Here is a 22,709-nt window from a genome sequence, read left to right on the forward strand (position 1 = left end):
CTTTACTGTCCATTCATAGTCCATGGGGCAAGGGCCTCAGCATTACTGATATAAGGGGTGGTTCTACATGTGATGCCATGTTGCTGTAGCAACGCATTACAGTCGCGTAATGTGGGTGGGCACAAAGCGTGACGTTGCAGCTACATTGCTAAAGCAACATGCTCCCACAGTATAGCGCATCATTACGATGTAGGGGCTAAAAATAACCATGCGCCACGGGCACCGTGCAGTACAGGCCATCTCCAAAAGGAAGTACTAAATAATAGCGCAGTATCAACAGCACCATAGGGGCATGTGTAGATACACCCAAGGGGTCCATGTATGATGGGCAGTAACAGTGGGGCTCTAAAATCCCATTTCCAGCAGATTATCTTTTCCCTTGGACTAAACTGAGACAGCCACATGGCTGCCTTCTGAGAATATGCTTGTGAGTGTTTGCACGGGTGAGACAGGAATGAACTCGTGGCTGGCAGAGATTCTGGACAGTGCAGCAAAGCACAGGAAGGCCCCAGGAAGCTGCCCTAGCTAATACAGACAAATCGGTGTGTGTGTGTGGGGGGGGGGGGGGGGGTGTATAACAGTGGCCTCTTTAGCTCTTGGGCAGCTCAGGGTTAGGAAAATTCATAAATGGTTTAAAGGCACCTTAAGCAGCAAATGGATATTTCCTTATGCTTAAGTCACAATAGGCAACTGTGGACCACAGCATGCATTTATTTTGTAGCACAAATGATGTTGATAGTTTGTCAGGTTGCAGAACAAGCAAGGTGGCAAGGAAAGTCCAACAATCTCGTTCCCAGTGATGAGTACATGACCACAAGTAAAATTTGGATGCTGGTGTTGACCATACCATCCCTCTCCATTTTAGAAGAAGTGACCCCATGAAACTCTGACCCAAGCCTCCTCTGGCCTTCATACACTGAGATGACAATTTAAAACTGATAATCATTGGTTCAGTTGGACCTCCCTCTGAACCCACCAGATTATTTCTTCATTCAAGAGGCTCTACATTTCTTTTACTCTACACTGGACATTCTCACAGCTTACTACACTGCTATACTGACAGACCTGCCAAGTAACGTGCGTTTTTTAATTCAAAGTAGAATTACTGGGCCTGTCAGGATGCTGTGGTGGAGCATGAGACAAACTGCTACCATCTCCCACCTCGGACTCAGCCACTTCAAGACTAAAAAGAGCACGTAACAGAGGCTGAAATACACTTCCATTACTTTGATATCCATTCTTAAACGTAGCTACGAACAACTGGAAGTGCAAAATGAGATAAGTGGGATTCCTCACCTAGAGAGAAGTGTAAATCCTAAGGTATTTCACCCCTCTTGAAAACAGAGGAGGGTGTTTGGAGGCCAATACTTTCACCTTTCCAAGAGCAGAAGTTACTGTTAGAGGAAAACCCTTTCAAACAAAAGTAGTAAGAGAACAACAGGAAGGGGTTTAACATTTGGAGGCTCAATGACATCTAGAACACCCCACCCAAAATGGCAAGATTACTAACATGTTATCATTATTTTCTCATAATGTACAAGCAGATTTTTAAAACAGTGGTGAAACTGCTTTATGTATTGGCAATAAAAGTTGCTTATCAAATGGGTATATCTTTTCCATGAGGTTTGACTGATACATGGATAACATGTACTACATCTGATGTAGCACGCTCGAGTTAACAAAAGCTTATGCCTTTTAGTTTGTCTAAGATGAATCTCTATTCTGCCTCCTACATGAATAAAACCAATTTTAAAGAACCTAATTATATATTTTAAAAGCGTTTTTAAACCATCTCTACTGCTATTAATCATATCAGCAAAAACTTCTTTTAGCAACCAGAAATATATTGAGATCCAGTTTCCCCATCAGTAGCTACTGTAGAAGATTTCATAATTTCCCTCAAAGCTAATGAACTGCAGGGATGGCAGGACAGGGTGTCACTATGCAGAAAGACATAAGCTTTTGTCAGTGACAGCCTACTTGGTATGCACTTTGTCAGACACATCAGCAAATATAAGGCGTTTGCTTTATTCTGCTTTTAAGATTTCAGTGCTTAGAAGCCAAGACACAAATATGCTACTGAAACAGGATCTGCCTACTGCAATCATTTAGTTACAGATAGATCTGACAAAGTAGGCTGCTGCCTACGGAAGCTTAGTTTAAAAACAGTAAGATGTCACCCTGCCCTGCCTTCTGTCTGACTTCAGACCAGCAGCTAACTACTGCTCTCCTATCCAAGAAGGAAGGGAAAAAGCCTTCCTGTGCCACCTGAGCAAACAATCCTAGAACCCTAGCTGGTATTAACTAAGTACGTGGCAAAGCAAAAAGTGCTTGTAAGCTTGGTTAAAGTAGTGACAGGAGTAATGACAATTTAGCTGCAGCTTGACAGCGCATTTCTGAGAGTGTTTAAAGACTTGAAGAGCCTTTGGCTAAGGCACAAAGCTAACGTGGAGCTCTGTCACCATTTCTTCACACTATGCCATGACATGAGACTAGGCTGCATTCTGGCTCTCAGCTATCATTAAGAACTTCCCTTGATTACATGACTTTAGAAGGCCTAATCTGAAGAGGGATTTCGTTTTCAGTTTTAACTACCTCCATCCTGTATTTCAACATTCCAGTTCCTTTCGGGAATATAAAGGTTTTCATTAACAACTATAAAGATGTTTGCTTATATTCTGCTTTTCAGATTAAAGATGGGTTGAGCTTCAGTGCTCAACAGCCAACAAACAAATATGCCGCCGAAACAAGAGTCTGCGTATTGCAAGCTTTTAGTTACAGGGCAAGATAAATCTGTAATGCTTTAAAAGTATATATAGCCATCTCAAAGGAAGCCTCAAAACACCATGGGAATATGCTTAGTAGAAATTTTTTTCCTTCCCTTGACCATCTTCTGAACCTGTCCTAAAAAACTGGACTTTACAGATTACCTACCTAATGTTTTCCAGAAGCCATATGTTTATTGGCTTTTAATGGCAACATTTTAAACTGCTTTCCCTGCAAAAAAGTGCCAAATGCAAGGAGAAAAGTAAGAAGCAACACTTACTCACCTACCCAACTGAAAGAAATATTTGTTAAATAAATTTCATCAAAATATTTTTAAAAGATGATTTGACAGCACTCAATTTAAGTGAATCCACACATTACTCTGCTTGTTTTGAATTCATATACTGAGATCTCCTGGAACTGCTCTACATGTATTCTCCCATCTCTTCTAGACCAGAGGCACACTCCTAACATACTTAGCCAGGATAAAAGTAGAACACTTTAGACAGCTAAATGATTTGTTTATCCAGTTTGTTAATACCAGTTGTTTGAATTCTAAGCATGAATGCTATGTACATTTACTGGACTGTAGTTAATTCTATTTATAAACACTGATCTACCCTTATGCAGCTAATGAGCCAGTTTTTAGAATGACAAAGTGTGATAGTACAACTATAGCGTTGTAATCTTGTTATCTACTGCATTACACACAAGACAGTACAGCTCAGAAGAGGCCTCAGGATATTTTGTTGCAAGTCAAAGTCAGTTGTATTTCTCTTCCTGGAATCACTGACTGCAATAACAGCTGAGCCCCAGAATTTTTTAGCAAGTAAAGTTATCCCCTATGAGAAAAGAGAGTCAGTTAGAAAACAACATGCTGGAAAAGGTCTTAGTTCCTTTGCTTTCCTTGATTTTTTTTTTTTATTTTTATTTTTTCAAAACAAAACTGTCACACTGAAGGGAAAGAGGTAGATTTTGGATAAGTCAAAACAAGAAACCAGGATCACTGGGGTTAATTTTTAATGAGATGCACCAGTAGGTAAAAAGATACACATGAAAAAAAAAAGAGAAAGTGGCATATGTATGTAAATTCTGTCTCAGATCAGTAACATGGATTAGTAGATATATTTGTCATGCAATGAAGATGCAAACAATACATCAACCATACCTTCTCATCCAGAGAAGTGAGATGCAAGTCACCTCCTTGTGCATACAGCATTATGCTGTGACACACACAGCAGATGCTGATAACTGTCAATAACTACTGTTATATAATAAACCAAATGGCTTCAGCAGACAGAACAGAAAGAGGAGTCTAAAAGGGTCACTCAAAATGGAAAAAGTTGAAGACGTTCTATTAAAGCTTCTCTGCTATTCTATGTATTTCTGGCTATTTCCCAAGAAAGATGAAGGATGTTGTCTGTTGTTATGGTTCAAGAAATGAGGGTTCTGGGTTTCAGGCTATCTTCACCCTAGTATTCACTTGAGCTTTAACTCGAGGTTTGCCCCCGCCAGATTCCTGCCTACACACAAAAGACTCTCGGTTGAGTAAAATGCTGCAGCAAGTTCAAGCTAGCTGGCTTTTCAGGGAAGAGAACTGAAGCGCCAGCGTTCCCAAATGCTCAAATTCATTCAGCAGAAATGCACAATTACAACAACCTATAAGCTGCTACTCAAAAATCACACCGTGGCTATTCACTCAGCCTACTCTAGCTTGAGCAGACTAGCTCAGGTTGAGGTTTGTCCTCAGTGCAAATAGTCAGTCACCTTTGGATAAATAGTGATGCAAGAACCACCCAGTGCTTCTTAATAGTATAGTTTTTTAGAGACATCACCACACAGTAAGTCTCCATTTTTTTTTTTTTTTTTTATAGGAAAATCCCTTACATAATCCTGAGTACAAGGCAAGTTTTTTTTTTGTTTTTTGTTTTTGTTTTTTTTTTACAAGTTTATCACCTTAGTCCCAATACCCAAAGTGCTGCATCTAGCAATACCATTACCATTTTGGGGGGGGGAGGGGGGGGCAAAAAACAAAACAAAAAACAAAAAAAACTTCCTCACACTAGAAACTTCATGAGAAAACTATCAGTGCCCAGCATAAAGGTTTCTCCTATGAAGAGAATAAGGAAAATATGAGACAAAAGTAACGAACCAATGCTGAAATCTAATGGAACCATAGCACAAACCTAACACTGTAGTTACAAAGAAAAGGTTTTCCCATCAGTTAAGATTACATTTTTCTTAGGAGAAAATTTAGTTTCTTTTCTGGTTTAAACATCTTTCACCATGCTCCCATTCCATGTGCATCATAGAGGACTCTGTTCACCATGATGGCAACCTGAAGATGGTGGCTAACTGACAAATGTAGATCATATGCAAGTCACTGGGAGTTTAGCACTGACTTTGATCAGGTCAAGCCCTATAAAAAGGACAGTTTAAGAAAAAAAATGCCAGGAGGCAACTCCAGCCATAGCAGAATGAGTTTCGGTACAATTTCCCCACATGCTGGTAGGCAAGTGTTATGCCCAGTTGAAAGATAATGCACTGACTGTTCAAAGATGAGTTAGCGACTTCTCTGCCCAGTGTCCTATTCCCCATAGTTAGAAACTGGTATATAATTCTTGTAAGAGGGCCCAATTCCAGTTTGTTTCACTGAACTCACCACTTCTGAAATTCAGGCCATTTAAGATGCCTAAGAACCCAGGTCTAAAAAAATTTTAACCCCAAGCTTTTAAGGAATTCAAAGACACAATTAAGTAAAACAAAATACAAAAACATAACAGAAACAGGATCTCTAGAAGATTGTTAGCTACTGTACAGGAAGTATCAGTCCAGCATACACTCACCTGGTACTGGAAGCAAAGTTATGTTTCAAATTGTGTTAAGAGATCTCTTATTTCTGGGGTCAGATGCTCTACTGCCTTTGCAGCTTCTGTAATAGCTTTCCGATACATCCCTTTCTTCTTACGATTAAATCTCAGTTTGAAATATTCAGAGAAAGGAGAGAGTTTTGAAACAGATAAGAATGAAGTCGTTGGAGAACCAAACCATGATACTTTAGCTTCTCGCCAGGAAGGTTCTCCATTTTCCTTTTGGCTAAGGTTTATGTCAAGAACGCGAGCTGGCCACCATGGAAAACCATGAATTTTACCCCAAACAATATCCCCCACTGAAACAGTTCTTCCATCTTCAGTGACGCATTTAGAGACACTTTGTGTATGTAGTCTAACTGTTAAGGGCGGCACAATTTTACGCTCATCTTTTGAAGATGAAGAGACAGATGCATCATCACCAGGTAAAAAGTCACACATTTCTGGTGATGTTACTTCTGAACTAGAAGATTTGGATTCGTCTAGACTGTCATTACTACACACTGATAAACTAGAAGAATCTGCTTTCCTTTTACGATAATTCATAAGAAAAGCCAAGTTATCACGTCCATCTTTACCTTGGGGAAATCTCTTAAAGTCATCATCTTCACCTGAACTCCCTGAAGACATCTCAGCTAAACTTCTATCTGCAGATTCCTCATTATAAAATGCAGCAGGACTGATCTCATCAATAAGCTCTGCTTTATAAATTGACACGCTCTGACCATCGTTTATTCGGTGGGGTTTCAGTCTGATTTTTGGAGGTGGAACATCTGCATTGGAATGCACAGGCCTAGTTAACTTCAGTTTTGGAATGGAAGCAAGTTGGCCACTCGCCGACTTATCCATAAAACATTTGGTTTCCTGACATCGTTCAGAGTCTCTGGTCTCCTCTTGGTCCTCCCCTCCATTCTGCAATATTCGCTGGGGGCAAAATGGTTTAACTGAGCCGTGAACCCGGGAGGGAATTTTCACAACTTCACCTTTACCTTGTGGCGTGCTGTAGGATATTTTTATAACTGGAGTTCGATGCACCAATTCACCGGAAAATTTGTCTTCCTCCCTCTTTTCTCTTTTGTTCCTTTTCTCTACGTAATCCGAATCACTGTGCTTTTTCTGTTCCTTGTCCTGAATGCTTAGCTTCCTCCTCGTTTTAGCATTTTGCCTGGCTGTGTTAGCTTCCTCTGGGTTCAGAGTGTTTTTACATTTTTCACAGAGCACTTGCCTTGGCCTCAGTCTTATAGTGCTCATAATGAGCCTTCCCGGGTCTCTATTTCGTGACAACCGTCTTTTTGTCCTCTTTATAGTCCTTGGAGGTGGTTGAGGAACCCATTGATTATATGTATGTCTTAACCATAAGGGAGGAGGAAAAGGAGCTCCCTCAAAATAGGGAGGGTAAGGAGGAACATTGCCTGGTGGAGGAGGTGGCAGAAGAGGAGGTACTTGTTCATCATTGTTGCTCTTGGGAGGTTTTTCACTAGATGGCTGTGAATCACTCTCACCCGGCACAGTCTCTTTGCCTTTGGGGATCCAGTTAGTGCAAGCATTAGCAGGAGGCTCCTCTTGCTTCGGCAACGAAGATGGAAGACAGAACAATCCAGACCTACAAATGGCATAGGAAGGAAAAAAAGAAAGCAGCGGAAATCAGAACAGTTTGAAAGGTGTTTCTCTGATAACAGTAAACTTACCAAAAATGTTATTTTATTCAAGTGTCCCACACACTGAAGCCAGTGCTTTTCCTTCATTTTAAGAGGAAACACCATTAAGCACAATGAAAAAGTACAATTTATGAACTAGCAAGAGATATTTTCTACTCTGTAGATGGAAAGTCCAAAATGAGCTGTGCATTGATTTCTCCACCTTCCCTCACATGCACCAAAGTTTTGTTCCATTTACACAACCCAGGATATGTAACTTGTTTCTAGGACTATCACATTCACAAAGCCAGTAAAACCTCAAACAAAGGCAGCATAGGGGAAAGTAGAATATTGAAAGTTTTGTGGGTGTCACTTAACACTGTTTCAATATGCTAAGTTTTCAGTTTCTCATTAAATAGCTGAGCTACCCAATTTGCACACCCATGGTTAACTGTATGAACAAGCTCTCAGATTGCGTTTTCACGCATGGTATTTTATGATAGTCTCCCCCAAGCCTTAAAAGATTGCCTCTTACTATACTCTTAAAGAAAAAAAAAGAAAGGGGAAAAAAGGTTGGGGGTGGGGTGGGACGGACAAAAAAACCCTATGCTACTTTGCCAGTATAGCCAAATGATGAGAAAATGTCTTATTTATTCAATGCCCTGTTCTAGTCCTCTTGCAGGTACCTCTTTGCATTTCAAAGTCTCCTTCTAAAAAAGGAAGAAAAAAAAAATATTTATAGAGGTTACTTGTGAATTTCAGCTGTCCCAACCATTACTATGCTGTTGCTCAGACACTTCACAGTTGGTCTGATCTCTGATGCTGTACCCATGTAAGGGCCAGGCTCAAATCTGTGGAGAATGGGAAGGCAAGACTATAAACTGTAACACTGCTTATTCATACCAGTCCTTTATTGATTTTTCCCACCTTGCCCACCCAAATTATAGTGGCAGCATGCTGCAGATACCCTTGCTTAGCCTGACCTTTTGAATTTTCTTGCTTGCTCAAACATCAGTACACATAACTGCTGAGGGATACGCTGAAATAATGGGTTTCCACTGTGGAAAGTTTCCAATTGCAATATAAAACAAACAAAAAAATTCTCTATGTTGGAAAGGATTAATGAAAGAGGCATGTTCTTTATAACCACATGACCAGCAAGCTGATTCTCCCTGCCAGATTCTTCTTTGTGATTAGATTTACCTAAGTGCACTCAGCACTTTGTTCCAATGGTTTATTAACAGTTTGTCCTTGACTGACTCAGAATAAATACATTGCAGGTAAGATACTCATTTTTTAAAGGCCTCCCTATTGCATCTCAGTGATTGTCTTACCATTATTATTATTATTATTATTAAATAGCCTCAATACTTTCCCAGATCCAAGCCAGGTTCTTTCTGGCTCAAGATTTACCAGTACTATATCCTACAGAATGCTTTTTGCTGTCAGGTGCTCCATTTTTCCTCCAACAAAATCCAGTATGGAGTCAGCAGCCACTATTAAGATCTCAACTTCCCCCTTGAATCCTGAGGCAAGCTGCATCTACTAAGGCCTAGTGCAAGATGATATGGAGTAGAGTAGCTTAAAGGGGCAGCCTTAACAGCAATGACCTTTAAAAATATAGTAGTGTCTGATACTATTAGAAAGGACAAACACCTCTTTTGTGTGAATGGAAACAGGCTACCATCTCAACTCTTGTAATAGAGATGACCCTCTTGAATAATGACACGGGTGAGCTATTTTTGTCCTGAATATATCTACAAGATATCTCTATGATTATCCCTCACTGCGATGCAGCTACAAAGTCTTTTCTACCTTCCAGACCTCTTTTTATTCACATTCTCCCTCAACGTTTAGCAGCACAAATAAAACAGTCAAATAACAGCAAAGAGCTGTCAGTGTAGCACAGCATCTTTTCATTGTTGCTAACATAACTATATGGTCCTTTATTTTTAGATTCCTTGGTAGTGGGGCTACTTACAACTGCTTACTAAATTCCTTCCCAATTTCTTACAATAGGAGACTTAGTCTCTTTTTAAATAGAAAGCCTTTTGAGCATCTCAGACACCGGGTTTGAGTGAGTTATCATGTGCTGTTCTTAAGAGTCTTGATGATTTATACTGTGTTTTTCTGATTGGGGTGGGGAGGGGGGGAAGGACTGTCAACACTTACAGTAGAAAAGAAGAAGTTTGGAGGTAGCTTTGGATGTGAGAAAACAGCATGTTATAAACAGGTCTGAACACAAACTTATCTAGCACTATCAAACAAGCATTCCCACTTCTTAAATAAATATTCAATGTTTTACAAGCAAGTTCTGTGAAGTTAAAAAAAATATGGAGGGCAGGGTTACTTCTAGGCCAGCCACCAGCTATTTTTAGGTTGAGATTATATGATCTCTTTCCCTCATCAGCTCTCTGTTTTCCTTGTTAGTATTAGCAAGAACCTTTTCCTGCATAAGAAGGGGGCATCACTAGCCTACACAAAGGGGATTTGTTTCCCCCCTGCTCAGAGCATACTTGAGCAAGATTGAAGAGAAAACTCCTTCAACCTGTCCTCAACCAGCAGTACAAGGCAGTGAGAACAGGAACATACTACAGTCAAAAATAAGGAACAAGTTCATCGAGTTAGAAAATGGGGCTGTCAAACTGACTGCCCCACGAGGCACCCAAACCACCACTACCAAGACTCCTGTACTTCTTCAGTAGTTTGTCCTGAATTTGCACCAAGAGTTGGATTAGATGACTCTTGAGGTCCCCAACCAACTCCACAATTCTTCCCCAACTCTTAACCCAGAATGGAGCGTTTTTATAAAAGGAGATGACCAAGCTCCCCTCCCCAACTGCAAATCTTCTTAGGCTACTGCTCTTTCAGGTGCATGTTGCCTCCCCATGCTAAGCAGAAAAGAGGGAGGCTCTTCTTCCTAGAAGCTTTAATAAGACAAATATTAGTAGAGGTCACAATCTCTGACAACATTTTTTTTTTTTTAATTTTTACCAAGACTAAAAACAGCCTTGCAAAACCCATTGATGCTCCTCTCCCCCCCTTGTTCCTCTGATTTATTACAGTTACAATTCACTATGTTCATTTTTCTTTTTCCAGACATTGTTAATCATAGGCCAAAACTCTCTCATTTAACTCACATGAGAAAGTCTACCAGTGCTAAAATAAATAAACTGCATAACTGATTTCTATGTATTTTGATACCAAGTCATTGCTATTCTCTCTTACTATCTTTTCAGGTGATGTACCAAATTATTCTAACTTTTAACATTTTAAAACCATCTTTTCTAAGGAGGATTTTTTTTTTTCCCTTCACTTTGAGAGAGATTAGGTTATCTTGACCATTTTCATCTTTAATGACCCTGTCTACTTGACATGTACTTTCCAAATTGCAAGACTGACTCAGTCCAGACAAAAAGCACTGAAAGACATAATTTAGAACCAAGTCATTTTGTTCCAAGACTTAAGTCAAGCCTGATATTAAAATGGTTTGAAGTGAAAGAGCCTGCTAATACATTTGCTCTAAAGCAACCACAGTTTGTACATCCAATCCAAAATACAATGGAAACTAAGGCTGTGTTATTTTTCATGCAGCTGTAACTGTGCAACACTTTGATTATTCAATCATGTGAATATTCTTATTTGGACAAGGCAGGATCATGTAATAAGAGGAACTCTTTCCTCCCCACCAAACCCCTCCTTGCCAACCCAGTACCACATTTAGATATAAACTTCTTCATTCTACAAACAGATTGAGGGATTTCACCTGAACTATAGAAGTTATTAAGGAAAGCAGGTTGGATCAGCCCATTCTGTTCTGTAAAGGCCTTATCTCTCCAGCCTCAGTTATATGAGCAAAGTAGTAATTTCAGTGGAACTCCTTTCTCTAGGATCTGCTGTAGGATCTGAGCCTTAACTCTGTCCACAGCTGCACTAGCAACAGATGCGTGTGAAGAGGCACTGGTTCATTGGCAGAGAGTGCCCAGTTCTTAAATTTAACCAGAATTAGTGCATAGTCCTCAAAATGTCAAAGTCCACTAGGACATTCTTTGCCACAGTAATGAAGCCTTACTAGGACCAAGGCCACACTCAATCACTCTGCTATTAAAGCTTCCCCAGAAAATGGAATGACACTGTTTTAGGGAAAGTTTTCAGTTCTGTGTATTAAAGAAAGTCTCTTCCATATTAATTCTATAAGCCATAATGCCATACAAATAGGATTTTCAGAATTGACAAAAAAAACTAGCAAATGCACATTTTAAAAAAGTAATTAAGGTCCATAAACAGTGCTATCCATTAAGCCAGGTCAACTATAGCAAGTGGAGACCAATACATAACCTGATCACAACTCCCAAGTGCACGTAAAATTAACTCAACAGGCCTTATTTAAGAAAGCTTAGCAAGTTTTAAGTCACCAAACTATTACAAGTCTGAATTCTCTACTTGAGTTGGTCAATTTTTTCTTTAAATCAGAGCTCATCTCTGCAATAAAGATTCAATGGAAATATCAGTTATTTATATCACTGCAATGTCTAGAAGGATCAACCACATCAGAGCACTGTTTTGCTAACTTGTATGCAAGAACATAAAAAAATGCCAGTACTAACTGCAGAGAGCTTATAGTCTAGACACAATCACACTGCTGTGTATCAGGACATAGATGCACAAGCCCATTAGTCATCTGACTAGCTGAAGTAATTCTGTTGGTAGTTTCCTCTACACCACCCTTCTTTGTGGAGGGATTGTACCAGCTGTTCCTTACTCATATTTGCAATCCCTTTCCCCTTGCCAAGTCATTTTTCAGCCCTGGTTGTCCTGTACACTCAGACTCAAGTAGCAGTAGTGGCCAAGATGTCTTTCCATACTTTGGGAAGGATTTGTATACATAAATGATCATAGTTACCCAGCATCAGACTGCTGCAACAACCATGCCCTTTGGTAATTTAAAAATGGCAGTTACATTCACGTGCAACTGATTTTCAGTTAGTTTTTTGGTGACAGTTTAAAGTAATTCTTCTGGATCAATTTCTCCCAGTCTTTCCCCACCACAGTTTATGATCATAGTGAGCTGAAAGGCAAAGATTTTGCCAGGCTATTAGCTGAAGTTAAGTGGATATTTGCAGAGAAGGCAAACAAGTGTTGAGGGGTAGCTGTACAATCTCTCTGGGACAACTACAGGCAATTAATGAAATCAATAGTAAAAACACAGCCCTACAGGAGCAGAGAGTTCCCTCTGTTGTAATTTTTGGCTTCTAACAAGACACCAAAAATCTAGGGAACTATTCCCATTCCCAGGAACCAAAACCTAACATTGTAATATATTCTCCAAAGCCAAAAAAAATAAAACAAAAAAAAAGTGAAGGTAACTGGTTGCTCCCAAGGGGACATATTTTGCTACTACAAAGCCAGCATGTTTTTGTTTCACTCAATTTAAAAAGTCAAGGGGTTTATTTTTCAATAAAACCATTTCCCTTCATGACACCATTTCAGTTTAATTCTTGACGCAGAGGGTCGGAACAAAGGCTGTGTTGCTTTTACCACCACCTTGCATGCACCATTTGAGAAATTTCACCCATCCATGAGTCTCATCTCATAAGGAAAGACAAGTATCCAAGGAGACTAGGTACCATGCCCAGCATTTGAACCTATTTATATAGGTATGTGACTCACCTCGCCATAGGATTTATGCTATTCTCCTTTGTTCAAACAAAATTATAAGCAAGAATAAAATATATCTTAGTCTGAATAGGGCTTTTTTTTTTTTTTTTTAAATACCTCGTCACCTACATTTCCTCTCACTGAAAGCTGTACAAAAAATAAGATGCTCCAGTCAAATTCAGCTGTAGAAAGATTAAGAAATTTTAAAGTAAAAAGCATCAAAACTAGGAAATTCTTTACAGACCCAGGGCGCCCTCTAGAATTCAGGACATCTGCAAAGAAATTCTAGACATGCTTAGGCCTCTTCAATAGCTTTTAATCATCTTGCTTGTAAAAGCTAAGTATATTGCATGTGCTTCTTGTTCCAAACTTCTCAATTCAAGTCCAGTTTTCACTGCAGAGAGTAATAAAATGTCAGTGAAATCCATTTTTTCCTCACTTCTTGGAACATGCTATCTATCTGCACACTGTCATTATTGATTCAGCATATTCGTATCTGCTCAGTGATAAACTGTGCATTTTCAATTTATCAAGCTTAAGAGATGCCAAAAAGCAACTAGATATTAGTCTTCAGAATATACCATAGCATGCGACTTTAGTCTCAGTGGTGACATTTTAAGCTGCAAGGTGTTTAAGGAAAAAAAGACCACATTTATTAGTCAAAGACATGAAAGAGGGAGGCCTCTTCTCTCCAGAGACGACACATGGATGAGCAACCACCATCTTTTAATGCTGCAAAAGGAAATGGTTCTGAGGTTTCTATCAGATGTATATCTTAGACCTAGATTAAGGACAAAGACTCCCTTATTTAAGTATGCACTTAATTGGTTTTTGATAAGTACCAAGCTCCCCAGCTCAAAAGAAACACTTTTAGTTGTTGGAAAGGAAACTGAACCCCATATTCCCAAGCTGACACATAGTTGGGCAAAATATTTTCTGTTCTTTCCCTGAAACTTACAGTTGCTACAAGTGGAAAAATGGCTGATGATGAGTTGACACCATTCTCTACAGGTGAAGTCATTATGCCCCAACAAGACAAGAGTCTGCCTCTAAAGGTTTAGATTGCAGGGTCCAGGATTTAGTCAAGCTAGAAGTTTACTAGATAACTCCTAGTAAGAGAGCTAGGCTCACTGCACAAGTCCCCAATTCATAGATTCATAGATTCATAGATGTTAGGGTCGGAAGGGACCTCAATAGATCATCAAGTCCGACCCCCTGCATAAGCAGGGAATATATTTAATATATTTAACCCAATGTAAGTAGGCGTACAGTCATAAAGGTCACAAAAATTTTGGGTAGGGAACTGGAAGAGGGGGATGATCAATTGGTAAGATCAAAGCCTCAAACCTTGCTGAGAAGTCCTGCTACTAAGAGGACAGTTCTTACCCCAAAACTGCTCAAGGCTCGAGCGTTACCTCCTTCATAATTTCCCTTCGTAGATACCAATTGGAAACTTCCCACCCGCTACTGCAGCTCTCTCTAATCACACAGTGATTTTTAAAGAAATGTAAAGATCTTTTAAAAATATTTAAAAGAAACCCCTCTGGGTTATTACACTGATCTTCTTCACATTTCAAAAACAGAAAGGCAATGACCATGATTGGCACTGCAGCATCCCCAGAAGCACCTTACAGCTGTTTACCCTGCTGCTGCCTGTTTAAACTTGTGGTATTTGGTCCCATCTTGACACCTCTGTACTGCCTAATAAAGAGCTTAACAGAAGCATTTTGGGGGAGGTCCAGGGTAGCCTAATAAGGTATAACCAATTTCAGTAGTTAACAGATAAGAGAATTCACCTTTTGTCTTCAATTCTTCCTCACCCCACCACAAATCAGAAACCCATCTGGCACTTCTATGATTATTTGGAAAAATGTAAATAGTTGATCAAGCTTTGGATGTTTGGCATTGACATGTTTGTCAAGACCTTCTTTACTAGAAGACTCCCTAAATTAAGATGAAGTTTCAGGAAGTTCTTTTTTCTGGGACCTCACAGACTCAGGGCAGTCTAAACATATTTGTTTGAGTTAACTTGGGAAAGGCAGAGAAAGATTCTGGAAGTCTTTTAAAATACCCAGAAAGGGGCCTATTAACATAGCATCTTCTTGGTTCCACTAAGAAGGAAATCACCAGAAAGTTAGAAGAGGAAGGGGGGGGAAACCCAACATGAAAACCCAGAAGAGATAGGAATCAAGAATTTATTTTTTTTTTTTCAAGTGACGTAGGAAGGTTGAAACCTGTATTTTTAAAACAGCAAATACCTAACTGTGCAATTAGAAATTATGCAAGTTAGATGCCAAGTAACCACTAAAAACAGGCACTAGGCACCTTTAAAATGGAATTTTAACTGGGTGAAGCACCTATCTGTATCACTCGGCTTCTAAATACTTTTGACAATTTGGCTTCAAGTTCCTGTGTCCAACCAATCCCATATATAGGTAAGCACTGCCATTCAATGCTGATGTAAAAAAATAAATTCAGAAGTCTTTTTTCATATGTTCTTTGAAGAGAGGCCTTGACAGGTTGTGCTGGAATGAAATAGACTATTCAATAAATGTGTAGTCAATAATCAGCCCTAGCTCAGAATATAAATACAGGACATGTATGAGCTAAAATCCTTCCCTTAGCTTGCCATTTTTCATATTAAAAAAATTAGTGATTCTCATTACCTTACTGTCTGGCAGTATTGTTTATTATTAATGTCCTTACAACACCTGAAAAAAATTTATCTATCTAGAATTAAAGTACCTCCTGTGAGAGAAGCTCTCTTACCCTCCACAAAACTAGCCTTTCAGATTCAGGAACCTTTCCTTTCCAGGTCAGAAGAGGTCCTGACCCCTTCAAAGCTGGTACAATATCTTCATAGTGGCATTGTGGCAGAAAACTGTCATGGGAATCTGCCACTGCAGGAGGATCCCCAATCCAGCTAAAGAAGAGAGAAGAACATGAAAAAGGCCAACAATACCTCAAGGATTTAAAAGCATATGCAAAAAAAAAAAAAAAAAAAATTGAAAGAGCACTGACATTTTAGGGTGGCTGACTCCTGCAGGAATACAGAAAAACAATACAAAACTACAGCAGAAATTCCAGAAAGGCAAATTCAAATGGTGGAATGAACCCACATTATTGGCTTCAGCTTCTCCAGCGAGAGAGAAATCAATAAAGCTGCAGTCCCTCTCCAGTGGCTCACTACATAATGCAAGGATTTCTAGGGATATTTGATAATATTAGTAATGCTAGCTGGCTGCTTGGACAATGGAAAGGAAAACACATGAATCCCCAATTAACTAAATTTTTTAGATTGAAATGTTTTAGTGCTATGCTCACACATACTGAAGATAATGAGGTAGATGGCTAAAATTCACATGAAACCATATGTTAAGTCATGTGACTTTAATATTAATGGTTTCTGACACATCTAATTAAGAGATAAAGCCAGTAGGATAATTGTCAAAGGATAATGGTTTCACACTGCTGGAAAAAAGCTATAGCAAAGTCTAGGCATTTATTAAGGAAAAATTTGAGGCCTTCAAAAAGCAGGAGACATTTACAGTTCCCACTCTGAAAATAAAACACTGAAGGAAAGCCAATACATTTACATTTGATTAATGTCTCATCCTTTTCATATCACTCATCTAGTAGCGATATCCCATTATCATGCATTGATATATTCCAGAGACTTTATCACACCAAAGGATTAAATAAAGAGATACTGGTATTCCAGATGATTTAGATAATTGGCTAAAGAACAGTGTATATGCCAATCAGAAGCCAGACTGTTTTTAAAACATCACTTCAGATTTATAAAGTTTATTTCATAGATGTTTAAATGCATTGCCAACTAGGATGTATAAGCGTTCCGCTACCAATAAATAAGGATTAGTCACCTAATTAGTTATTATACATTTCATTATGGCCAACAGATTTCTTTTGTTAAGAGTTTTGTGATTATTTAATCACAAATGTAAAGCATATGTCAACTTGAAATGTTTATGTACGTTGTTATATACTTATATGCTAATCAATATTGTTACTACACTATTCTTTTTGCTAAGCATATTAGCTCCAAATACATGGCAAATAAAGTATTTCACTTAACTGTTTAAAATGATAACCTACTTAAAGCTAATCTGCTCATGCTTTGCATAATGCAAAAATAAGAGGGGCAATATTAGATAGTTTCTCCAAGATAAAGCTGTTGAAGGGTATGGTACTCATGAACAAAGAAAGAAAGTCTATAATTATGGCAGCCTCTGACATCATGTGTGTCTATGCACTCACACCAGCACACCCCAAGATACTGCACAAGCACATCAGCTGTAAGAACTTTGCTAAGTTGAAATATTTTTATTCAGTCAAATCATCTTCTTTGGAAAAGTGTGTCTTCTTTGCTCCAACATGAAGTCTGAAATCTGCAAGCAACCCCTTTAACATTAAGGGCACTTCAGCAGATGGACTCAATTCCCTGTCTGATGGGACACTTTCCTTCATATTTTACAGCCATAAAAGTGTTACTTTCAAATGCTTTCACATTGCTGGGTTTTTCCCCCTCACCTTTTAAACCCCTCTAGCCTAGGTACTAAGTAGTGGTGCTAGGCTGATTTGGGGTAGGAACTGGGCAGCCACCTTCTGAAAGTGATTTCTTCCCCCCCAAAAAAGCATTTTTAAGAGCGAAAGGTGAAAAAGAGAGAGAAATCCAACCCAAGCCTAGAGCTTTCTTTTTTTTTTTTTAAAAGCCACCCCCCCTCCTTTTGAAGCATCCCCTCCCCCAACTCCGATGTGCAATGCAACCTTAACTCTTTAATCTGATTATGGCCTAATCCCTCCTCCTCCCCAGCTGCTCTGCTCTCTCTGTGCAGCAGGCCCCAAGCTGGAGAGAAACTTCTCAGTTGCAATCCCCTTTGCAAACATTTCGGGTAACAATCAAAGCATTGCGGGCTCCTACTTTTTAGTGCAGTCTAGGAGGATCCCAGTGAAACGCCTCTCCCCGCAGCTCAAGGTGACCACCAATGTGTCGTTCACCATCTGCTCCACCAGCACCGGCAGCCAGGAGCCGACCTGCAGCTCCTTCGCCTCAGCTTCCTCCATGCTTGCCGGAGCTCGGCGCCCGCCTCGGTGCAGCTGGAGCGCGGCTGCGATCTCCCAGCCGGCCTCGCTCGGGCCCGCTGCCCGCTCCGCGCCGCTCTCCCCTCCCCCGCTGCTGCTCCTGCCGCTGCTGCCGCCGGGATGGCTACACCGGCCGCTGCGATGACCTCATGGCTCCAGGCTCCCCCTCAGTTGGGAGGATTAGTAGGTACGCTGACGTCACAATGCTTCCCTCCCGGGAACGTTCCACGGCCGAATCCTGCAACAATTGGCTACAGTTCAGGGTGATTATTGGAGAAGAGCATGTCAGTTACACTGAGGCTGCTGCGGCTGCTGCCCATGGTGGGCCTGGCAGGGCGTCTCCTCTCGCCCCCACGGCACAGCATCCCACACAAGGGTCACTAGGTCTCCACTCTGCAGTACCCATTGAGGTGCAGCGCCAGGGGCTCACCCCTCTTCCTGCAAAGTGGTCTCCACGAGCATCAAGCCACCCCCTCCAAAAATCCTTAATGGTTTAGAGTAAGGGGTTTCCTTTCTGCCCCAGACTGATGGTTAGGGGTTAATTACAACCTGCCCACTCCCCCTCCACCCCAAACACGCTGAACAAATCATTTGGACATGGCAAAGACTCAGGGAGTTGTCTCTTCCTGTCCCAGATTGTTTTCTGGGAAGAGAACCACATCACCATTTACTCCTACTCTGTACACATTGACTGCCCTCCTGCACAGTTGGTAAGAGGTAGTCTTTAAAAGTAAAATATGAGATTTTCCAAAAGATATCAGTACCCAGTGTATTCCAAAGGACTATAAAGGCAGTTCAAATAGCCTTTCTAATGCTGACATATGTAAATCCAGGAAATAATTTCTACCCTTTTAATAGGTTAGCTGCTATCTTAAATTTGCTTTCTTAGGACACTGAGAAAAGCCAGTTTCTCTCATATCCCTTTATACTCCAAAAGCTTACTCTGAATGGTTTGACAGTCTTGTAGTTCTGTAAGTGAGTGAGTGAAATTTCAGGAAATTGCATGCAATTCAAATGCCCCACTAGAACCCAAATTTAAGTGCTTTATTGCAAATAGGAAATATTGTAAAATGTGCTTTAAAATTACTTCAATGAAGAATTCAAACTCCAGAGAAACAAGACTGCATTTGGAAACCTGGGTTTATTGCTTCAGTTTTCTTTCAAGCAATAAAAACTTCAGATTCCAAAATGCCTCTTTCTAAGTAATACATTGTGGTACAGGAAAAACTAAAAATATTTTGTAGGTTTAACTTAGGAAAAAAGACACTGTTCTGTACATTTTGAAACAGATTTTTTAGTAGGCAGTAAAGCAAAAAGGTGTTGAATTAGAAAAGGAATGCTTCATAAGAAAATCTCTTCATATACAGGGGTATCCTCCTCCAAGAGGACTTCCCCCCAACCCCCATACCAACATTGGACAGATTCCTTTTAAGACTGTTTACAGGACACAATTTTCTGCTATCATTTAAGTAACAATTCAACAAAGTTATTTTCAATAATAACAATAAATAAAACAAAGGCTGAATGGGCAGTTCTCCAGGTTCCTGTTTAGGCCTGTTAAGGCAAAGCAATAAGGAAGTAAAAACAGTTTGATCAGGAAACACATTAGATTAAAAGTATGGCTGAAAGCTGTTCTTTCTTTTTAGACCTAGTCGAAGAGGTGCTCAGTTTGTCTCAGAGATTTTAAATCCTTCTTTAGACTTGAAATGTACCCAAACTATTTGTGAAGTATTACTTGGTTGGGCCTATACACAGTGTAACAATGAACACAGACAACTGCTTCTTACTAAGCAGTGCTGTATTCAGGAGGGGTCCAAGGTCAATCAACCCTTCCTGTCCATCCCACTCTCAGATTAGCTCTTTAAATATATGCCCACAAAAAGATGTCAAAAACGTTTTGCATTCATTGTCTCATAAACCTGTACATAGATATATATGTACACACTGTTTTATATATATATATATATGGAGAGAGAGAGAGAGAGAGAGAGAGAAGGCTGTTCAAAAGTACAAGAAATGTTTTGGTTAAATAAGATTCAAAAGAGAAATCGGACTTTCACTCACATTAGTCACAGAAAGGAATTTGCCATTACATATGTATTTTAAGAGGCCAGTGATGGCAATCATGTAACTAGGAATTACAGGTTTATATTTTTTAAAGGAATATGCACTTCCTGTTTGCAAGGTGAGCAAGAGCTTTTATTTTTAATGAAAAACTACTTTAAAAGCAACACTGGCACTTACGATGAATAAAGCAGTAAATAAAATACATTTTGCCATCTATTCAGACCAGGAAAAATTACCATTTGTATATTTGGATCAGCTCATTTATTGCTGATATTTCAAATCTGTGCTACACTGACCCTTTTGACTACAGTCTTAATAGCAGAAAATACATTTATGCTGCATTTAGTTTAAAAGCTTTAAAAAGTTATTTTTTTTAAAACAACTCTCTGAGCAAGAGGATTTTAAAATACAGATTCCTTCGTGTTTATAGCAGTAAAGGTCATTTAACAACCCACGCAGTTCAATCCAAAATAATCCTAAAGCAGTAGATGGATCATTTGTAGGGCTCAGAAAAGAGTAGCTACAGCTTGCACACATCTAAATATTACAGTTCTCTACTTTATTTAAATCCCCTTTTTTGGTGTGACCCACAAAGAGAGCTACAGTGTTGCAAATTAATAAATTAAGATTGTGGGGTCACTGCTCTTACAGTCCTCAGACTTGTTAACTCCATTACTTCAGCCTCTATACGGTTGTTTGGGGGGAGGATGCGGGGCAATGTTTTACCAGGTAAGAAAGGTTTCTTTCCTTGGTCATTTGAAGTTGGTCGCAGTGGATCTGAAATGCAGATGTAAATGCAAAAGAGCAGCCAAAAGCAACAGAGGGAACAAGCAAAGCCCGCACAAGATGTACCCCAGCAAATGAGGATGTTGCAAAGGCAGCGAAATAAAGGAAGAGAAAAGGCTCTGGCTGACGTTACCTGAGCGATCAGTCTCCAGCCCTTTAACAATTACTGTGTTTGACAATTTAGGAGGTTACTGTGTGGCATTTACTTTCCAACACACCCCCTCTAGCGGCCACCCGCCACCGCGGCTCCCCGGCCTGACCTCTCCAGCCGCCCCTGGCAGGAGGCGCCGCCCCGCTGCAGGGACCAGCTCCGGGCCGGCGGCAGCACCCGCCGCTGGGCTGAGCCGCATTCCTCCGCCGGGCTCGTCCGCCGCGCACCCTCGGAGGAGGCGGGCACCCTATTGGCCACTGCACAGCAACAGCCGCCTCTCTGCAGCAGAGCAGGCTGGCAGCTCCCTGCTGCTGGAGCAGGGGAGAGATGTTACCATTGTTCCAGGGAATTAGATTGTGGTTTGGTTTTGGCAGGCATCCTCCCAATGAAAAGGACCGAACTTCTGTTCTTGGAAGCATGCCCCCGTGCAAACTATTTTAAGTTGGCCGGGAGGATGCTTAGAGCTAGGTAGAAAATGCTCAGGTCTATTTTAAAGGGAGAGGTGAGAGCTTGCTCACAGGTTTAAGAAAGGCCCCACATTGGCACACGCTATGTGTATCCCAGGTGCCTGCAAATGATTCCTGCCCCACCAGTTCTATTTATTGTATTTCTCAGATGTATGCAGAGAAGTATAAAACTGCTTACTTGCTAGGGTAAAAAAGAGCATCGAAACTCTTCAGTGAACACAGACTGCACTGAATTTATGCTTTGTTGGAATATAGGTTTACTGAAACTTTCAGAAATGAACTCTAATTTTGTTTAAATTCCAGTGAAACTTGCTTTAAAAAAAGGGGGCAGGGGGGAGCTGCCTTCTGCACTAGAAGTGAAACTAGTACTTTCTTTCATTGGCCAAGCTGTGAGAAATGAAAAAGTGAAACAAATTCCATTGTAAATGCCACAAATTTGAATAATTTAAGAGAGAATTAGTAAATTGCCATAGATAAGGATTTAAACAAGTTTTTTACCTTTACAGTTTTCCTTTCCTCAGTTAGTCTGGGGGAAGCTGAGTAGACATGTAGACTCCACTATTGCTCCTTTTCCAGTGCAGTTGATAAGAAGAATCTGGCTACCTTTTAAAACTGCTGTAATTTGATATATGCAAGCAAAAAACCCTCTAAACCCCATACTATACAAACCCTTGTGCACGTGTTTAAAATTTACACAAGGAAAAGGTCCCATTAAAGCCTGGATTCATCTGGGTTACTCAGCCTTTTTTGCCTGTCACTTTTGTTTTCTACACAATAAACTTTCGTTAGCATACATCTGATTTACAAGCCTTTGTTGTCACAGTAAATAGTATGAGAAAACTGTTTTTGTGATTGGAGCATAATCTGACAGTCAGAAAATCTAGGTATTCCAGTGCTGCAAGAGGCTTCCTTTGTGATCTTAGGCAAAGCACTTTAACTTTTCTCTGGATCAGCTTCCCCATCTGTAAAATGGGGTTAAGACTACTTATCTGCCACACAGAGCTTAACAAGCTGGTACATATAAAATGCCTTGAGAGCTTTGTACAACCTTTGAGTGCCATTATGCTTGGTTGAACAAATCATCCATAAAAAGGCACATTTTAAAGGTGATAGGCAAAAGACTGTTTTTTGGTAAGAAATTGGTGCTGTGCCCCATAATGAATCATAAGGAAGTGAAAATGGTCCTGAAATATTTTTATAGCAT

The 22,709-nt window shown here is 40.0% G+C and overlaps 1 protein-coding gene across 5 annotated transcripts in view; it reads right to left on the minus strand.

Moving 5' to 3' along the window:
* Positions 1-22,026, minus strand: part of PWWP2B (PWWP domain containing 2B) — a 38,282-nt gene extending 16,256 nt beyond the window's left edge. For 2 of the 5 annotated variants that reach the window (XR_009463093.1, XM_006261039.4), the window contains exons 1-3: positions 21,021-21,122; positions 17,874-18,272; positions 5,613-7,239 (exon numbers count right to left, since the gene is read on the minus strand). Coding sequence is in view for 4 of the 5 variants with exons in the window: in XM_006261039.4 (XP_006261101.1) it covers positions 5,631-7,239; positions 17,874-18,016 (1,752 nt within the window). In the remaining variant the exon portion in view is untranslated. Of the gene's footprint in view, positions 1-5,612; positions 7,240-17,873; positions 18,273-20,827; positions 20,929-21,020; positions 21,123-21,147; positions 21,169-22,003 lie in introns of those variants that run through there. The other 3 variants (XM_019482921.2, XM_059730013.1, XM_059730012.1) reach the window with 3 other exon arrangements.
* Positions 22,027-22,709: the final 683 nt, after the last annotated feature.

The sequence above is a fragment of the Alligator mississippiensis genome, chromosome 6, assembly GCF_030867095.1.
Source record: "Alligator mississippiensis isolate rAllMis1 chromosome 6, rAllMis1, whole genome shotgun sequence".
NCBI lineage: Eukaryota > Metazoa > Chordata > Crocodylia > Alligatoridae > Alligator > Alligator mississippiensis.